Source organism: Mustelus asterias, chromosome 18, assembly GCF_964213995.1.
Source record: "Mustelus asterias chromosome 18, sMusAst1.hap1.1, whole genome shotgun sequence".
In the NCBI taxonomy this organism is placed as follows: domain Eukaryota; kingdom Metazoa; phylum Chordata; class Chondrichthyes; order Carcharhiniformes; family Triakidae; genus Mustelus; species Mustelus asterias.
The window spans coordinates 5537676-5557187 of record NC_135818.1 but is presented as its reverse complement, the minus strand read 5'-3'; the positions used below and the strand labels follow the sequence as shown (position 1 = coordinate 5557187).

The window sequence follows — 19512 nt, the reverse complement described above, 5'->3', positions numbered from 1 at the left end:
TACAGACTCAATGGGCTGAAGGGCCTCTTCTGCACTGTAAGATTCAATGATTGATGTTTTAAAATAGCGGGCATTTCAAACTATAGCAGCCAATTAAAAAACATGTATAATATCCATACCCTAATCCACGAATCATAAGTGTTTCTTCTTCCCTGCCCATTCTCACACTGAGCAGGGATCGTATTCGGCCAAGGGAGACCAGGAGACTGACCGTTTCCTGGACGGAGGCTGCACTGATGGTATACGCTTTCCGCATGGCTTGGAGCAGCTCACCAATCGCATCGTACTGCCGCCGCAACAGACTAAACATGGTTTTAATCAGTTCCGGATCCTGAAGGTACGACTCCTGAGACCAGTGTACCATGGTCTGTGAGATCAGCTGTGTCAGGTTGGCTGAAATAGAGACAAATGCGTAATAATGTCATACACACAAAAGTCATTCCGACTATGACCGCGACATTCATGTCGCAAAACTCTTCACAAAATAAAAAGAGGCCTCAATTGTGACACACGATATTATTAAACTAGAAAGAGTGCAGAAAAGATTTACTAGGATGCTGCCGGGACTTGATGGTTTAAGTTATAAGGAGAGGGTGGATAGATTGGGACTTTTTTCTCTGGAGCATAGGAGACTGAGGGGTGATCTTATAGAGGTCTATAAAATAATGAGGGGCATAGATCAGCTAGATAGTCAACATTTTTCCCAAAGATAGGGGAGTCTAAAACTAGAGGGCATAGGTTTAAGGTGAGAGGGGAGAGATACAAAAGGGTCCAGAGGGGCAATTTTTTCACACAGAGGGTTGTGAGTGCCTGGAACAAGCTGCCAGAGGTAGTAATAGAGGCGGTTACAATTTTGTCTTTTAAAAAGTATTTAGACAGTTTCATGGGTAAGATGGGTATAGAGGGACATGGGCCAAATGCGGGCAATTGGGACTAGCTTAGGGGTTAAAAAAAAGGGCGGCATAGACAAGTTGGGCCGAGGGGCCTATTTCCATGCTGTAAACCTCTATGACGACAGTTTGTAAGAGGTGTCCATTGGTTAAAGGATATGTTTTAATCCGCCTTTTAAAGATGGAAAGAGATATTAATAAATGGAGGGAATTAGGAAGAGAATTCCGAAGTGCATGACTTTAATCTTCAATCCTTCTATTACTGATGGATAGCAGGAGCTGAAGGACCAATTCCAGAATAGGTCTGAGTCGCAGTGTTCAATGATTCGAAAAAACCTGCTGCGTTTGATTATGTCAGTCTGGTAACTGGTCTATGCTTACAGCATTTGATTGGTTAGGCCTGGGTGTTGACTCAGAGCAAGCAGACACCACAAAAAGAGTTGGAAGCTGCTAGATTTCCCCAGCCCAACACCCTGGCCTCTGACTCGCACACCCCGACCCCCACCCAGATGCCTTACCGCACCCCCCCCACCCCCCCACAAACAGTGATCTCCGACTCCCCGCACCGCCCATCGACTTTCCCACCTCGACCTCGGATTTCCCCAACCCAACTTCCAAACTCCGGACCCCTCAAGCCCCACCTCCCCCATGATTTCTGACACCTCTCAACCCGACCTTCGAACCCCACAGCACAACTTCCAACCACTACCCCGAACCTCCCACAACCTCTGACCCCCGCTCGCAACCTGCAATCCTCACCCCGGACCTCCGACACCGCCTCCCCATGAACTCCGACCCCTACCCAGCCTCTGACTCTCCACCCCCATCCCAACTTCCAACCCCCTGCCTCCCCCACGGCCTCCGACCCCCAATCACTCTGACCTCTGACCCCCACCCACCCCCGACCCTCGCATCTTCTTGACATCTGACTCTCTCACCCCTCCATGACCTTTAACCAAACCCGCCATTCATTCCACCACCCCTCTCTCAACCCCCAACACCCCCAAAGATCTGACCCTTTAAGGACACAAGGTGCCCGACAGTGATTTGTCACACTCCAATGGAGAGATCGTGGCCCTATTAACCATTCAGGTTTTGTTGATTCTATAAAGTATTATTCAACACTGTCTGTAAAATAAAAACACCACTATGCAAAATTCAGCTGCAAATCTAATCAGCACAACGCCCTGCAGAGTCAGCTGTACATGTCCACCCTCAAAGGGTAGATTACACACCGACATTCGGGACTTCACACTGGGAGATTGATGTTGTTGTGTGAACAGGAGTAAATGTTAACCATCGCAGCATGGGGTGGAACCCTCAGGGATTGCAGGCATCGCACCCCAAGGCGAACACGGACTTTTGCAGTTTGACTTCAAATGGAGTCAATACCGGCAATTTAAAAAAGATTTGATAGAAAATCATGAAAGTTAGCATTTTTCCTGAAGAATCATAAAATCCCCACAGAAGGAAGCCATTTGGCCCATCGAGTCTGTACTGACCACAATCCCACCCAGGCCCTATTCACGTAACCCCACATATTTACCCTGCTAATCCCCCTGAAGCTAGGCTCAATATAGCACGGCCAATCAACCTAATCCACACATCTTTGGACTGTGGGAGGAAACCGGAGCACCCGGAGGAAACCCACGCAGACACGAGGAGAATGTGCAAACTCCATACAGACAGTGACCCAAGGCTGGGATCGAACCCGCGTCCCTGGCTAACCACTGTGCCATCCTAATTAATTAATTAATTCCTCTTTTTTGCTAACAAAGATGAGAAGTTATATCTTGCATGTGCACTCTGAGCACTATAACACCATGACACACATGTGTCATAGGTGGCACGTGGCACAGTGGTTAGCTCTGCTGCCTCACAGCGCCAGGGACCTGGGTTCAATTCTGGCCTCATGTGACCTTTGGACTGTGGGAGAAAACCGGAGCACCCGGAGGAAACCCACACAGACCCGGGGAAAACGTGCAAACTCCACACAGACAGTCACCCAGGGCCGGAATGGAATCCGGGTCCCTGGCGCTGTGAGGCAGCAGTGCTGACCACTGTGCCGCCCTGCCGTGATGTAGCATCAACCAGTGGCAGCGGCTGGCTGGATGGATAGGGTTTGGAATTGTCACAGTCAGAAAAACAATTTATGCCGTGTCTCATTAAGTCGTACAGAATTTCATTTGTGAAGGACAGTCTCTCATTCAGCAGTCAGTAAGAAAGTAAGAAAAGCTGATCAATAAAGTAATCCCTGGATGTTGGCGGCACAATGATTAGCACTGCTGCTTCACAGCGCCAGGTATTGGGTCTGCACATTCTCCCAGTGTCTGTATGGGTTTCCTCCAGGTGCTCCGTTTTCCTCCCACAGTCCAAAGATGTGGGGGTTAGATGGATTGCCCCTAAATTGCCTCTGAGTGACTAGCTAGGATAAATACATAGGGTTAGGGGGATAGGGCCTGTGTGGGATTATTGTTGGTGCAGGCTCGATGGGCCAAATGGCCTCCTTCTGCACTGATTTGATTTATTATTGTCACATGTATTAGCATACAGTGAAAAGTATTGTTTCTTGCGCGCTATACAGACAAAACATACCATTCGTAGAGAAGGAAAGGAGAGAGTGCAGAATGTAGTGTTACAGTCATAGCTAGGGTGTAGAGAAAGATCAACTTAATGCGAGGTAGGTCCATTGAAAAGTCTGTAGGGATTCTATGATTCTCTGTAATGTTGCAAGAACTTCAACAGATTTCTGAATAACTGGAAAATCTTGAAAATTATTGATTGTCAAACAGTCAAATTGGCTTTCCAAATCTTCAGCAAACTTTCGTTAATTCATATGGTTCATTTATTCAATGCAGTGTAATTTTTAAAAAAATCTTATTGGAATTAACTGGGCTGCTGCTCCTCTGAAGAAAATACTTGGAAATTCATTGACCCCCGGTTAAAATTCATGTTATTATTTCAATCACCAATGTTGGCACTTACTGGGGGCTTTTTCTTCTTCTTCATTCGGTTTCTCCTCTACTTTCTTTGGCTTTCCTTTGATTTTATGGATGAGATAAAGTAACTTCCCCATCAGAGACTCATCCTTTTCTTCTTCCTCCTCTTCTTCATACGGAATTCCTAAAATTAGAATTAAAATTAGACGCCAGGAAGTACAGAGGACCAGAGGGACCTTGGCATCCATGTCCAATGATCCCTGAAGACAGCAGGACAGGTAGACAAGGTGGTTCGGAAAACAGGGGGGGGGAGGAATACTCGCTTTTATTAGCCAAGGCATAGAATATAAGAGCAGGGAAGTTATGATGGAACTGTACAAAACACTTGTTCAGCCACAGCTAGAGTATTGTGTGCAATTCTGGTCACCATACTATAGGAAGAATGTGATTTTTAAAAATTCATTCATGGGACATGGGTGTCGCTGGCTGGCCAGCATTTATTGCCCATCCCTGATTGCCCTTGGGAAGGTGATGGCGAGTGGCTTGGCCATTTCAGAGAGTCGTTTAGAGTCAACCACATTGCTGTGGCTCTGGAGTCACATGTCGGCCAGCCCAGGTAAGGATCTCCTCCCCTAAAGGACATTGATGAACCCGATGGTTTTTCCAACAATTGACAAGGGTTTCATGGTCATCAGTAGATTCTTAATTCCAGTTTTTAAAAATTGAATTCAAATTCCACCATCTGTCGTGGTGGGATTCGAACCCGGGTCCCCAGAACAGTCGAAAGGGTCCAGAGGAGATTCACGAGGGTGTTGCCTGGGCTGGAGCGTTTCAGCTATGAAGGGACGCTGGTTAGGCTGGGGTTGTTTTCCGTAGGCTGAGGGGGGGAGTGATCTAACTGTGGAAAATCATGAGGGGCATAGTCAGGGTAAATAGCAAGAAACGTTTCCCCTTAATAGAGGGGTTAATAACCAGGAGGCATAGATTTAAGGTAAAGGGCAGGAAAGTTTGAGGGAATTTCACCCAGAGGGTGGTGGGAATCTCGAACTCACTACCTGAAAGGGAAAGGCAGGAATGCACACAACATTTAAGAAACACTTAGATGAACACTTGAAATGCCATAACATACAAGGCTACTGACCAAGTGCTTGAAGATGGAATAGATAGTTGCTTGATGGATGGCATTGACACGATGGGCTGAAGGGCCTCTTTCTGTGCTGTATGACTCTATGATTCTATGAGAATGTGCTATGAGAACACTACAGTTCAGGCCATAATCACCATGTGTATGCAAAAAAACCCGGAAAATCTCCATTGCTGTAAAAGCAGTCCAAATTGCCCCAAAAAGGGGGCAAATTAGTTTGAGGAATACATGACTGTTTTCCACATTTAACCTTGCTTTACTGAAATATTCGTCGCGTATCTCATTTCCTCTCTGCCACATTTCACCCCAGCCCAATCCTGCAAAATGAGCCTTGGATCACCTCAATGTTATAATGAATTAGAACAAAATATTTCAAAACATGCAGGAGACTGTACCCCACCAAGTGTCGCTGCTGAAACGGAAATATGGCAGAAAGCTTTGTCATAAGCTTCATTTCTCAAACAATCAATAAATTAGCAACTTTAATCAAGACAAAAGGGCAGCATGATGAGAGAAATTTGGATAAATAACAATTATTTTGGACATTGTGTCAAAGTGGGCAGATGGACCATGAGCTGCTCTGTGATCAACACACTCAGTCTAGCCTGTAGATGCCGGTTGTTCTGTTGTTGTGACTTCCAACCTCTTCTGATTACAGCCAAACCATAGGGCAACTAGCACAGGGGCATCAGACCATACGATATAGGGATAGAATGAGGCCATTCAGCCCATCAAGTCTGCTTAGCCATTCAATCATGGCTGATAAGTTTCTCGACCCCATTGTCCCACCTTTTCCCCGTAACCTTTGATCCCCTTACCAATCAAGGACCTATCGATCTCTGCCTTAAATGCACTCAATGACCTGGCCTCCACGGCCTTCTGTGGCAATGAATTCCACAGATTCACCACCCTCTGACTGAAGAAACTCCTCCTCATCTCGGTTCTAAAGGGTCGTCCCTTTACTCTGAGGCCGTGCCCTCCGACCCTAGTCTCTCCTACTAAAGGAAAGATCTTCCCCATGTCCACTCTGTCCAGGCCTCCCAGTATTCTGTAAGGCATAGGTGAACTGTGCAGCTCCTGACAATTGAACTGACAGTTCTTCACCAATAAGCAATGATAAGGAATTTACTGTTTCTACATCAAGGTTAGACCTCACTTTTGGTGATGTTCCAGTGTGATCGCAAGGCTGCAAACACACGTACAGAAACAATGTTAAGACACTTTGCTGAACTGTAAGTAAATGAGCTCACTGCATACTTGGATGAGATTGCACCGTGGTGACCTATAAGTGTCCTACTGCGTTCAAAATGATTGGTTGAATAAAGGTTGATTACATCCCCAGGAAGGGTATAAATAACTTGCCGGTTCTGTTTCATGAGCCTATAATGTTCCTGTATTAAAATCACTACAACCTGTTAATGGGCTGCTAACGTTTAGCACGCCATATACGAATTGGGTTTGAGTATGATCACGCTCCTTCCCCACCTCGACCTCCAACTTATTGGGGAAATACTGCAAGAATCGACCTAAATCTTGAAAATGGACTGAGATATTGGAGAAAGACAAGAAATCATGGTGGTTAGCACTGCTGCCTCACAGCGCCAGGGCCCCAGGTTCGATTCCCGGCTTGGGTCACTGTCTGTGTGGAGTCTACACGTTCTCCCCGTGTCTGCGTGGGTTTCCTCCGGGTGCTCCAGTTTCCTCCCACAGTCCGAAAGATGTGCTGGTTAGGTGCATTGGCCATGCTAAATTCTCCCTCAGTGTACCCGAACAGGCGCCAGAGTGTGGCGACTAGGGGATTTTCGCAGTAACTTCATTGCAGTGTTAATGTAAGCCTACTTATGACACTAATAAATAAATTTAAACTGAAATGTTGCAACAGAGAAAGAGAGAGAGAAAGAGAGGAATCAACTCAGGATATTAATATATCTTTCTTGTTCCTTTTCCAGGTGTTTAATAAATGTGAGGAACCTCTCCTGTGAAGGAAGCAATACTAAAATTTTGGATGAACTGAGGGACTAATAACATTTTTTAATGCTTTTCTTAAAGTTACAAAGCCAATGCTCAGATTGGACCAGGCAAATCTAAATCCATCTCCTTGCTTGCTCCAAAAACCAAATTCAAAATCCAATTCATGGCCCCCACAAGAGGGACAAGATCCAAGGTGACAGGATCATAGGATCCTACAGGACAAATGGAGATCATTCGGCCCATCGGGTCTGTATCCCTATATCCCCATGCATTTACCCTGGCTAGTCTCCCTGACACTAAGGGGCAATTTATCATGGCCAATCCACCTAACCCACGCATTTTTGGACTGTGGGAAGAAACTGGAGCACCCGGAGGAAACCCACGCAGACACGGGGAGAATGTGCAGACTCCGCAGAGACAGTGACCCAAGCCAGGAATCGAACCCAGGACCCTGGTGCTGTGAGGCAGCAGTGCTAACCACTGTCCCACCGTACTGCCCAGCATTGCACCCCATCCTGGGTTCAATCTGATACTCGATCTGAGCCAAAAGGCCGAGAAGCAACTGAACTATTCAGTGACTTTTTACACTGCAGCCTGTGTTTAGGATGATTGAGTTAACATAAACTGTGATGAAGTTAAGGGAGTGTTTATTTGCAACACAAGTGGGTAGGATTGGGATTTCTGACTGGTCCCACTGGAGGACAGGACACAGCCTGTAGTTTGTCTGGAATGTGAAATTTGGTCGTGCAATCTGATGTAGAGAAAGTCAGGGTCTTTGTATTGTATAATTTGATCCAGTTATTGTTACACAGACTTTGAAACTGAGAGTGTTGGCATTACTGCCTTCAGGGAACAGCCAGACTGTACACCCTTGGGCTAGGGGTGCTCACACTCACATGTTCACAGGATATATGATGCACTCACACTCCCGTGTTCAGGGAACACGAGACACTCACACTCGTGTGTTCAGGGAACATGAGGCGCTCACACTCCCGTGTTCAGGGAACACAAGAGGCTCACACTCCCGTGTTCAGGGAACATGAGGTGCTCACACTCCCGTGTTCAGGGAACACAAGAGGCTCACACTCCCATGTTCACAGGACGTGAAGCACTCACACTCCCGTGTTCAGGGAGGATGTGGAGATGCCGGCGTTGGACTGGGGTGAACACAGTAAGCGTTTTAACAACACCAGGTTAAAGTCCAACAGGTTTATTTGGTAGCAAACACCATTAGCTTTCGGAGCACTGCTCCAAATGGTGTTTGCGACCAAATAAACCTGTTGGACTTTAACCTGGTGTTGTTAAAACTCTTTCAGAGAGGATGGCAGGATTTCAAAATGAAAACTTTAAATTTGAGACGGCGCTGGATAAGGAGCCAATGTTGTTCAGTGAACATGAAGCTAATAGGTGAATGGTGCTCGCTGTGAGTTAAAACAGTTCAAAGGTGTGCAAGTTTGGTGGATTGGCCATGCTAAATTGTCCCTTAGTGTCCAAAGATGTGCAGGTTAGGGGGATTGGCCATGCTAAATTGCCCCTTAGATTCCAAAGGTGTGTACGTTAGGGGGATTGGCCATGCTAAATTGCCCCTTAGTGTCCAAAGTTATATAGGATAGGGGGATTAGCGGGGTATATATGTGGGGTTATGGGGATAGGCCCTGGGTGGGAACCTCTGTCAGAGAGTCGGTGCAGGCCCGATGGGCCGAATGGCCTCCTACTGCGCTGGAGGGATTCTAGATCACTCGAATACATGCAGCAGAGTTTTTGATGAGCTCAGGTGCGTTGAGTGTGAAAGATGGGAGGCTGGCCAGGGGAATGTTTGAACAAGCGACTCTGGCAAAAAGCATATAAATGCAACGTTGATCGGAATATGCTTTGAAGGAGACCAAACAACACAATGATTTCAGAGACGAAGGAGGTGCAATGCTACCTCAGAAGACATACAAAGATTCATCAGCACCGCTGATTGTGGACTGACCTCCCCCGATAATCATACTCAGGGATTATGAGAAATGTCTTCAGTGCCATCTGCTCTGGGGATCTCCAGACAAATTAAAGAACTGAGATTGTTCTTCATTCACTGTGTTGCTATTGCATGGAGATTCCATTTTCCATTCAACCGAATCAATGTAACAGAGCACTTTTTAAAACAATTCATTTTGTGGGACATGTGTGTCGCTGGCTGGCCAGCGTTTATTGCCCATCCCTAGTTGCCCTTGGAGGGCAGTTGAGAGTCTACAACATTGCTGTGGCTCTGAAGTCACATGTCGGCCAGACCAGGTAAGGACGGCAGATTTCCTTCCCTAAAGGGACATTAGTGAAACAGATAGGTTTTTGATTTGATTTATTATTGTCACATGTATTAGCATACAGTGAAAAGTATTGTTTCTTGCGCGCTATACAGACAAAGCATACCGTTCATTGAGAAGGAAATGAGAGAGTGCAGAATGTAGTGTTACAGTCATAGCTAGGGTGTAGAGAAAGATCAACTTAATGCAAGATAAGTCCATTCAAAAGTCTGGCAGCAGCAGCAGGGAAGAAGCTGTTCTTGAGTCGGTTGGTACGTGACCTCAGACTTTTATATCTTTTTCCTGACGGAAGAAGGTGGAAGAGAGAATGCCCGGGGTGCGTGGGGCCCTTAATTTTGTACCCGGGTCCCCAGAACATTCAGGATCAACAGCCTAGCGATAATGCCACTGGCCCATCGCCTCCCCATGATGTAACATCTGTTGCCTCGGCCAGTCCACTTGCCACAGATGTAAAAAGTAAGTGACAGTCGCCACACTAACAAGAGGAATCCCGGAGATGTTTCCCTCTAGAAAAGGAGGCATCAGCTGAACAGGACCCAGAGTTTTTATTCCACGTGGCAAGTTTCCCGGGAGTTCAGTCTACTATACATGGTGTTCATATGGCTTGTCAATCCAACATTGTGCATGGGTACCGCAATGCAGCAAACATGCTATTCCTGTCGGCAGGGTTACCTCCTTTATATTCATACTGACCCTTTCTTAGTGTCAACAAATGGAACAAGATGGCTTTGAGCTGACAAGTTAAATGTGTCGTCATACGGAGATGAATCACAATGTGTAATTTTTAACTTGATGAAAAGCTTATATTAGGAGTTACCAACGTCAATTCTGAAGGGTAGCACTCTTGACTGAACAGACCGCTATCTTTTATAAACTATTTTACCGTTCCGTTGAATCTTTTTGTAGTTATTTTCTTCATTTTTCATGAGTTGTTTTTTTTTCCCCCACAGTCCAAATTCATTGATTTATTAATTTGGCAAGGGGACATGGTAATAGTATCCGCTCTCTATAAATAACCACCATTACGTGGCTCAAGTGAGAGGAGTTGGATTGGCACACCCTGGCTCCTCAGTGTTTTATTACTCACCGCAGTGTGTTTGAAGGTCATCATGGAAGTCACACAGCTCTTCCCGCATGTCTTCAGGGCAAGTGGAATCATCATCATTCCTAAAGTTCAGCAACATATTAATCTGCAGGGAAATATTACAGTTCAAAATTAAATGGAAGTACGAAAATAAATCATAGAATCATAGAATCCCTACAGTGCGGAAGGAGGCCATTGGCCCATCGAGCCTGCACTGACCACAATTCCATCCAGGCCCTATCCTCATAACGCCACATATTTACCCTGCGAATCACCCTGACACAAATGGACAATTTATCATGGCCAATCCGCCTAACCAGCACATCATCGAGTCTGCACCGACCAGAATCCCACCCAGGCCCTATTACCGTAACCCCACATATTTACCCTGCTAATCACCGGACAATAGGGTCAATTTAGCATGGCCAATCTGTGGTGGACCTCAGTTGTGCCTTTGTCCTATATGGACCACCGTTGTGTGTGTTTGTCATACCTGGACACATCCCCTTCCAGTTTGGTTCCTCCCCTCAGCACCTAGTATAAAGGTGGCTGTCTCCTCCCCCTTGTTCAGTCCAGGTCGGCTATTTGTTGGGATCTGCTCCTGATTCTGTTGTGAATAAAAGCCTACACTTATATTGGCATATCGGTAGTCTTTCGCCTTATTGATAGCGCATCACAATCCACCTAACCTGCACATCTTTGGACTGTGGGAGGAAACCGGAGCACCTGGAGGAAACCCATGCAGACACGAGGAGAACTTGCAGACTCTGCACTGACAATGACCCAAGCCAGGAATCAAACCTGGGTCCCTGGTGCTGTGAGGCAGCAGTGCTAACCACTGTGCCACCATGCCGCCATTTGGGAACATTGACTTTAGGAAAGTGAAAAACATTTATTTTATCTTTCCCGAACTGTTAGCTGTCGTCTGTATAATTCTGACCCGTAACAGAGCCCAACCAGAATAGAATCCCAGAAAAATATTGCATGGAAGGAGGCCATTCAATCCATCATACCTCAACTGGCTCCTTGAAGGAACTACTCAATGACTATTGACCAGAAACTTAATGGGACCAGCCACGTGAATACTGCAGCTAAAAAAGCAGCTCATAATCTCCCCTGTTCTTTCTGCCTTGCCCAATATTTTAGCCAATTTCCTTTGGAAAGTTACTCTTTGAATGTGCTTGCACCAAACCTTTCAGGTTGTAACAACAACTTGCCCATGGCCACTGCCTGCCCAGGGGGACCTTCTGTGTTGCGAATAGTGCAAGCGGTGTGAGGCAGCCCCCGGATGGAATTTGACACTCAGGGCTTTGCAGGGTTCCAGCGGATGAGGGTTTTACTGGGATGAATGGCTAAGCTGCCATTCTAGTGTCAATGCACACTCGAAACGAGTTCGCACTCTTGCTGCATTGTGCTGTCTGCATTCAAAAAGATTCAATTCAGAACTTCCTGATCACCAGGGTGGCACAGTGGTTGGCACTGCTACCTCACAGCACCTCCACAGGGACCCGGGTTTGATTCCCAGCTTGGGTCACTTGTCTGTGTGGAGTTTGCACGTTCTCCCCGTGTCTGCGTGGGTTTCCTCCGGGTGCTCCAGTTTCCACCCACAACCCGAAAGATGTGCTGGTTAGATGCATTGACCATGCTAAATTCTGCCTCAGTGTACCCAAACAGGCATCAGAGTGGGGGTTTTCACAGTAACTTCATTGCAGCGTTAATGGAAGCCTACTTTTGACACCAATAAATAAACTTTAAACTTATTAGCTGAGGAAGGCTAGTCTTGAACTGTTCGGAATCAACAGCCCTCTCTTCATTTACATCAGAGAACCGCCGCCAGGGTGAAGGATGCCGGGGTGAGAAGGCCGTAAGGTAAATGCAGCCTCTCCGTTTACAGGAAGGACTGACGTCACCTGTTCCTGAGGAGGTGAGCGGAACTCTTTGGTCTTCTTGGCAGTCAAGGCTGCTGACATGTTGAAGGCTAGCATCAGTTCATCGTATCGGAACTTTTGGTTCCTCTGCAGCTTTGCAACAAACTTGTCTGCGAAAGAAACAATGGCTTCAACTCGATGACGGAGCTCACAGTCACAGAAGTAGTGCAGCAGTTCACACATCTGAAAAACAAAACAAATCACCTTCTTTTCCGAAAGACCTTATGTTTCTAAACAACAAACACATTTTAATTACAATTTCACACACATACATCATAAAGACATATAAGAACGTAAGAATTAACAGCAGGAGTAGGCCATCTGGCCCCTCGAGCCTGCTCCGCCATTCAATAAGATCATGGCTGATCTTTTTGTGGACTCAGCTCCATTCACCATAACCCTTAACTCCTTTACTGTTCAAAAATTTATCTATCCTTGCCTTAAAAACATTCAATGAGGTAGCCTCAACTGCTTCACTGGGCAGGGAATTCCACAGATTCACAACCCATTGTGTGAAGAAGTTCCTCCTCAACTCAGTCCTAAATCTGCTCCCCTTTATTTTGAGGCTATGCCCCCTAGTTCTAGTTTCACCCGCCAGTGGGAACAACTTCCCTGCTTCTATCTTGTCTAATCCCTTTATAATCTTATACGTTTCTATAAGATCTCCCCTGATATAAATATGCATATATAATATATTATATATATAAATATATTCATACACAGGGACCTTTTCTCAGGTACATAGCTATACATTGGCTGATTGAATGGAGCAACATGTTGCTTCAATTGTTCGTAATAGGCAGAGAATAGAGCGTATTCAACCAGCCCACACAAAACAGAACATCTATTGTTAAATGCGGTTCAGTGATTGGAAAGCACAGGCTGCACAATCCTAAGTGTGCTTCAAGCAATTCAAGATAATCACTCACGCTCGCAACGTGGCTCATTAATTGAGTCATAGAGGTCTGCAGCACAGACAAAGGCCATTCAGCCCATCAAGTCTGTGCCAAAGACAAACCACCCAACTATTCTAATCCCACTTTTCAGCACTTGGTCCATTGCCTTGTCTGCCTCGGCATCGCAAGTGCATATCTAAATACTTTTAAAAATATTATAGGGGTCTCTGCTTCCACCACCCCCTCAGGCAGTGAGTTCCAAACTCCCACCACCCTCTGGGTGAAATTTCTTTCCCTCACATCCCCTCCTGCCCCTTACCTTAAATCTCTGCCCCCTTGTCATTGACCCCTCCACCAAGGGGAAAAGTTTCTTCCTGTCCACTCAATCTGTGCCCCTCATAATTTTATACATCTCAATCATGTCCCACATCAGTCTCCTCTGCTCCAAGGAAAACAACCCCAGTCTATCCAAACTCTCCAGCCCAGGCAACATCCTGGTAAATCTCCTCTGCGCCCTTTCATAAGACCATAAACCATAAGACATAGGAGCAGAATTAAGCCACTCGGCCCATCCACTGTGCTCCACCATTCAATCATGGCTGATATTTTTCTCATCCCCATTCTCCTGCCTTTTCCCTGTAATCCCTGATCCCCTATTAATCAAGAACCTATCTATCTCTGTCTTAAAGACACTCAATGACCTGCCTTCCACAGTCTTCTATTTTCTACCTTTCCAGTGCTAACCACCAACATCATTTCTCAAACAGAGTTGACTTTCTCTGATAAATTGTTGCGATTGTTGAAAATTTGGCATTCTGTGTTTAGCCTATCAAGTGCAAGACCTTGGAGACGTGCCTTTCTTTTCAACGGGAATCTAAACCTTACTGATGTGATGATCCTTCTTACCCAACTGTTCACCCCTCCATGGACACTTAGCCTACCTCACTTCCCAGAACCTGACCCAGCAATGCTTCCTTTATAGACGGACTGAGAACATATTGGTCAAGGAAGATTTTCCGAACACATTTCAGAAATTCTTACCCTTTAACTTTATTTCAACTGGGGTATTTGTGTAATTAAAGTCCTGCTGTATTGCCAGTCAATAATTCCTGCATGTTATTGTGTTTTCCCTGAAGATTTGCTCCTCTTTCTGCCACGATTTAGAGGCCTATAGAATAGCTCCCCCTCCCACAACACCCTCCTTCCCCTCATTCCCCCTTCCCCTGCATCTTGTAGCTTTCTTTCCTTGCTGTTTATTGGTAATTTTGGCTTGACTCCTGCTCACTGGTGTTGCCTGTAGCATTCTGCTGTTCAGCATTCCTGGTCCTCGCCGTAGTTGTGGCAAGTCCTTAGCTCAACCCCTCTCATGTCCAATGCCTTGCTGTTCCGGATATACTTTCCCCACTAACCCTGGTACTCATTGCTCTTTCCTTTGGCTGTACTGAGCATTTATTTCCCTTCAAAGCACAGCCCATCCCTGGGGTCCTGGCCTTCTGCGTCACACCTTCTGGACTCTGCCCCCCTGCAGCGTGTCCAGCCTTTCTTTTTGCCACTTCTAGGATGAAGCCGCTCTTGTCTTTCCACCTGTCACCCCTGCTCCCATCATTTTCCTGCCGGTCCTTTCCTCAAATGATTTAATTTCTACTCAAATCCGCCTTCATGGATTATGGCCTGAACTTTCCGACTGTTCACGATGGTGGGATCTTCTGGTCCTGCAGACGACGCACCCCCCCCCCCCCCCGCCCCCCCCGGCAACATGGGGTGGAGCCAATGGGAAATCCCATCGATAGCAGCAGGACCACAAGGTCCCAAACTGGCCAATGGCGCGCCACCTCCCGCTGTGAGAAAGACACCCTGGGGAGGCGAGGGCATCCGGCACTATATTCACAGCCACCGTAACCAGTTCCCAAATAAATAAATTTAATTCAATTCTACTTTAATCAATCTTTAGTCCAACCTTGGTCAATTGTCGCTTCTTGTTCAATGAAATTTGATTCAGAAACAGAAAATGCTGGAAAATCTCAGCAGGTCTGACAGTATCTGTGGGGAGAGAATAGAGCCAACGTTTCAAGTCTAGATGAAACATTGGCTCTGTTGTCTCTCCACAGATGCTGTCAGACCTGCTGGGATTTTCCAGCATCCGCAGTATTTTGCATTTATCCTGCATTCAATACTGTACTTAGGGGAAAATCCATTGTGTTAAAAACCCCTCATTTCTTAATTTGTGCAAATCTGTTCAATTAATCTAATTGTTAACTGCTCCTCTTTTCCCCATGATTTAGAGGTCTATAGAATAGCCTCCCCCCACTCCTCCCACAACACCCTCCTTCCCCCGCATCCTGTCGCTTTCTTCCCTTGTTGTTTATACGTAATTTTGGCTGGCCTACTGCTCACTGGTGTTGCCCGCCTGTAGCATTCTGCTGTGCAGCATGGGTGGCACGGTAGCACAGTGGTCAGCACTGCTGCTTCACAGCGCCAGGGATCTGGGTTCGATTCCCAATTTGGGTCACTGTCTGTGTGGAGTTCACGCATTCCCCCCGGTGTCTGCGTGGGTTTCCTCCGGGTGCTCCGGTTTCCTTCCACAGTCCAAAGATGTGCGTGTTAGGTGGATTGGCCGTGCTAAACTGCCCCTCAGTGTCAGGGGGACTAGCAAGGGTAAATGCTTAGGGTTATGGGGATCAGGCCTGGATGGGATTGTGGTTGGTGCAGACACGATGGGCCGAATGGCCTCCTTCTGCACTGTAGAATTCTATAACTGTACATTACCTTTACTTTAGTGGGTAGTGTTTGTGGGAACTTTGATCCATTAAACAGCCATTTTATTTAACTTGCTTAAATTTTCAGGGAAGATCCTTGCAGCAAATATTAACTTACTTTTATTTATTTTTATTCATACATGGGACATGGGTGTCGCTGGCAACGTCCGCATTTACTGCCCATCCCTAATTGCCCTTGAACTGAGTGGCTTGCTGGGCCATTTCGGAGGGTATTTAAGAGTCAACCACATTGCTGTGGCTCTGGAGTCACATGTTGGCCAGACCAGGTAAGGACAGCAGATTTCTTTCCCTGGAGGACCTTAGCGAAGGTAATGGCTTCAATCAGGCCACTGAGGTTGGCGTATTGGAATATGAACTCCCTGATCAAGGATCCAATTGATGGGCCAATCAGGGAGTCTATTCCTTGTCGCTCCTTCATCAGGTGAGTGACTCACCTGATGAAGGGGCAGCGCTCCGAAAGCTTGTGCTACCAAATAAACCTGTTGGACTTTAACCTGGTGTTGTGAGACTACTTACTGTGCCCACCCCACTCCAACGCCGGCAACGCCACATCATTGTATTTAACTGGGAGTGTCAGTTCCTCTGGCACTCCCGAAGGTAGACTGCTGACTGATGGCACTCTGTGCACTGCTGTTGGAATTGTAAATAAAAGGATTTTGGTGAAGGAATTTCTGCCTCCAAAGACTTATTACAGTGAACCAGATGGGTTTTTACGACTATTGATGCTGATTTCATGGTCACTGTTAGACTTTTAATTCTAGATTTTTTTTTACTGAATTCAAATTTCAACATCTGCCATGCTGGAGATTTGAACAGTAAGATTTGGACAGTAAGAAGAACAGTAAGTGGGATTTGGACCCAGGTCTCCTCGGTCTCTGGATTACTAGTCCAGTGACAATACCACTACATCATTGCCTCCCTCTCAGTTTCTCAAGACCTCCCATCAATTTGACTGAGGGTCCTCAAGATTAAAGGCGCAGTTGCATACATTTACCACAGGGTGGAGGAAATGGCACGGTGCAGAGTTTGGTACCTGGAGTTTAACAGGCTCTGGTAAACTCTTCTCCAGCAATCCTTTCAAAGGGGACTGGGCTGCTTGAGTTGGTTCTTCGCCGGCCTCGACGGCCTTCTCTTCGTTCTTGCTGGCCATCTCCTTTTCGGTTTTGTCCTCCTCTGCCACCTTGTCTTGGTGCTCGCCGAACAGATCCGAGTCAATCAGCAGCAGGATGTTCTGGACGTCATTGTCGTCAAACATGCCTGTGATCAGCATGGTTTTCACCAGCTTGAGGATGGGGACCAGCTGGAACTCCACGCTCCCCCCCACAGGATCTCTGATGTGTGGCCCGCCTCCAGTCACCGATTCCGTCAGCATCTCGATTGCTTTCACTTTCAGGATGTCGAACGGTAGCTTGGGGCTGTACTGCTGCTTGTTCTCGCTGATGCTCACAAAATTTGGCATCGAGAAGTTCAAGCAAGGCCTCAAACAGGTGCTGAGTCCGACCCCGGGGAGGCCGTGCGTCCGACCTTCAGTCGGGAATAACGTGATACTCCTGGTCTCATCGGTCACCGGAATGATGAATTCATTGTTCATTATTAACCTGGCTTCTTTTGCTGATTCCAAGTGAATGCTTAAGAGAAGGTCGTAGAATCCTCCACGCAGAAGCCCTGGAAGGAATTTGTCCTCGATTGTATACAGCAGTTGAGCTTGATCGATGTGGCTACACAGTGCGTGGGCAACACGATTATTCCCCACAGCGCAGAGAGCACAGTAGAGTTTGAGCGTGTGGTAATGAAACTTCATGAGCTCTTGATTTTCAGCCAGCTCCAGAATATCTATACACCTGAAAAGTTCCAGGAAGACAAAATGTCACCATCTAGCCAAAAAGTAAAATACATTTTTGAAAACATGTGAACAAAAGGAATAAGATGAATAATGGGGGAGTGTGCAGCAGTGTCCTTGTGGACCAGTCGCTGAAGGTAAGCATGCAGGTGCAGCAGGCGGTAAAGAAGGCAAATGGCATGTTGGCCTTCATTGGGAGAGGTTTCGAGTACAGGAGCAGGGATGTGTTGCAATTATACAGGGCCTTGGTGAGGCCACACCTAGGATATGGTGTGCAGTTTTGGTCTCCTTTTCTAAGGATGTTCTTGCTCTCGAGGGGGTGCAGCGAAGGTTTACCAGGCTGATTCTGGGGGTGGCGGGACTGATGTATGAGGAGAGATTGACTAGGTTAGGATTGTTTTCGCTGGAGTTCAGATAAATGAAGGGGGGATCTCATAGAGACTTATAAAATTCAAACAGGACCAGACAGGGTAGATGCAGGGAGGATATTCCCAATGGTGGGTAAGTCCAGAGCCAGGGATCACAGTCTGAGGATTCGGGGTAGACCATTTAGGATGGAATGTGGAGACATTTCTTCACCCAGAGAGTGGTGAGCCTGTGGAGTTCATTACCACAGGAAGTAATTGATGCCAAAACATTGAATGCATTCAAGAGGCGGCTGGATGTAGCACTTGGGGCGAATGGGATCAAAGGTTATGGGGAAAAAGGAGGATTAGGTTATTGAGTTGGATGATTAGCCATGATCGTAATGAATGGCGGAGCAGGCTCGAAGGGCCAAATGGCTTCCTCCTGCTCCTATCTTCTATGTTTCTATGAAATTCAACTATCCCAGTTGGTTGTCATGGGTTTGAGTCATTATTTTCCTAGATAGCAAAAATAAAACATCACAACATCTGAACAGAAATCATCAAGATCGATGCTACATTACAGAAATGGATGAAGCTGCAATGATGAGGTTTAGTTAACTCCGTTGATAGCGGAGGGGGAGTGTGGGCTCCTCCCTATTCCAAACCACTTCAATGAGGGGGTGAAACCACAGGCTGTCAATCAGGATTAGACTCTGTCGACACTGCGGTCAGGTTCAACGAGGGGCGTGAGGTGCAGTCAGTCGTGAGGGCCTGTACGAAAGGCTACCCGCTGAGATCCCGCTGGCGCAGCGGGTGATAGCAACTGCTATTTGCCTCATGCTGCCAGCCCGCTAATTGTATTTAGAATCATACAATCCCTACAGTGCAGAAGGAGGCCATTCAGCCCATCGAGTCTGCACCGACAACAATTCCACCCAGGGCTTGCCTACGTAACCCTACGAATTTCCCCTTCTAAGCCCCCTGACACTAAGGGTCAATTTAGCATGGCCAATCCACCTAACGTGCACATCTTTGGACTGTGAGAGGAAACCGGAGCACCCGGAGGAAACCCCATGCAGACACGGGAAGAACGTGCAAACTGCGCACAGACAGTGACCCAAGCCGGGAATGGAACCCGAGTCCCTGGTGCTGTGAGGCAGTAGTGCTAACCACTGTGCTACTGTGCCGCCCAATGTGTATTTAAATGTGTGGTGTTTGAATTCGCGGCCGGTTCCTGTCCGCTATGGCCTGGGAGGGTTTGGCGCCTGGTGCAAAATGGATTTTTCCGCCCAAATCCCGATTCTCTGGGCCATTGCGATTTGCGATTGGAGCTAGTGGGTGAATCCCCCCGATATTTATATCTACATACACACACACATTATATACCCAG

At 46.7% G+C, this 19512-nt stretch overlaps 1 protein-coding gene across 3 annotated transcripts in view; it reads right to left on the bottom strand.

Annotated features, from left to right (window-relative positions):
• ryr3 (ryanodine receptor 3) overlaps nucleotides 1–19512 on the bottom strand; it is a 371169-nt gene that overhangs the window by 200287 nt on the left and 151370 nt on the right. For all 3 annotated transcript variants that reach the window (XM_078233298.1, XM_078233296.1, XM_078233297.1), the window contains 5 exons: nucleotides 16969–17776; nucleotides 12245–12445; nucleotides 10338–10440; nucleotides 3876–4013; nucleotides 120–393 (listed from right to left, as the gene is read on the bottom strand). In XM_078233298.1, coding sequence (XP_078089424.1) covers nucleotides 120–393; nucleotides 3876–4013; nucleotides 10338–10440; nucleotides 12245–12445; nucleotides 16969–17776 — 1524 coding nt within the window. The remainder of the gene's footprint in view (nucleotides 1–119; nucleotides 394–3875; nucleotides 4014–10337; nucleotides 10441–12244; nucleotides 12446–16968; nucleotides 17777–19512) is intronic.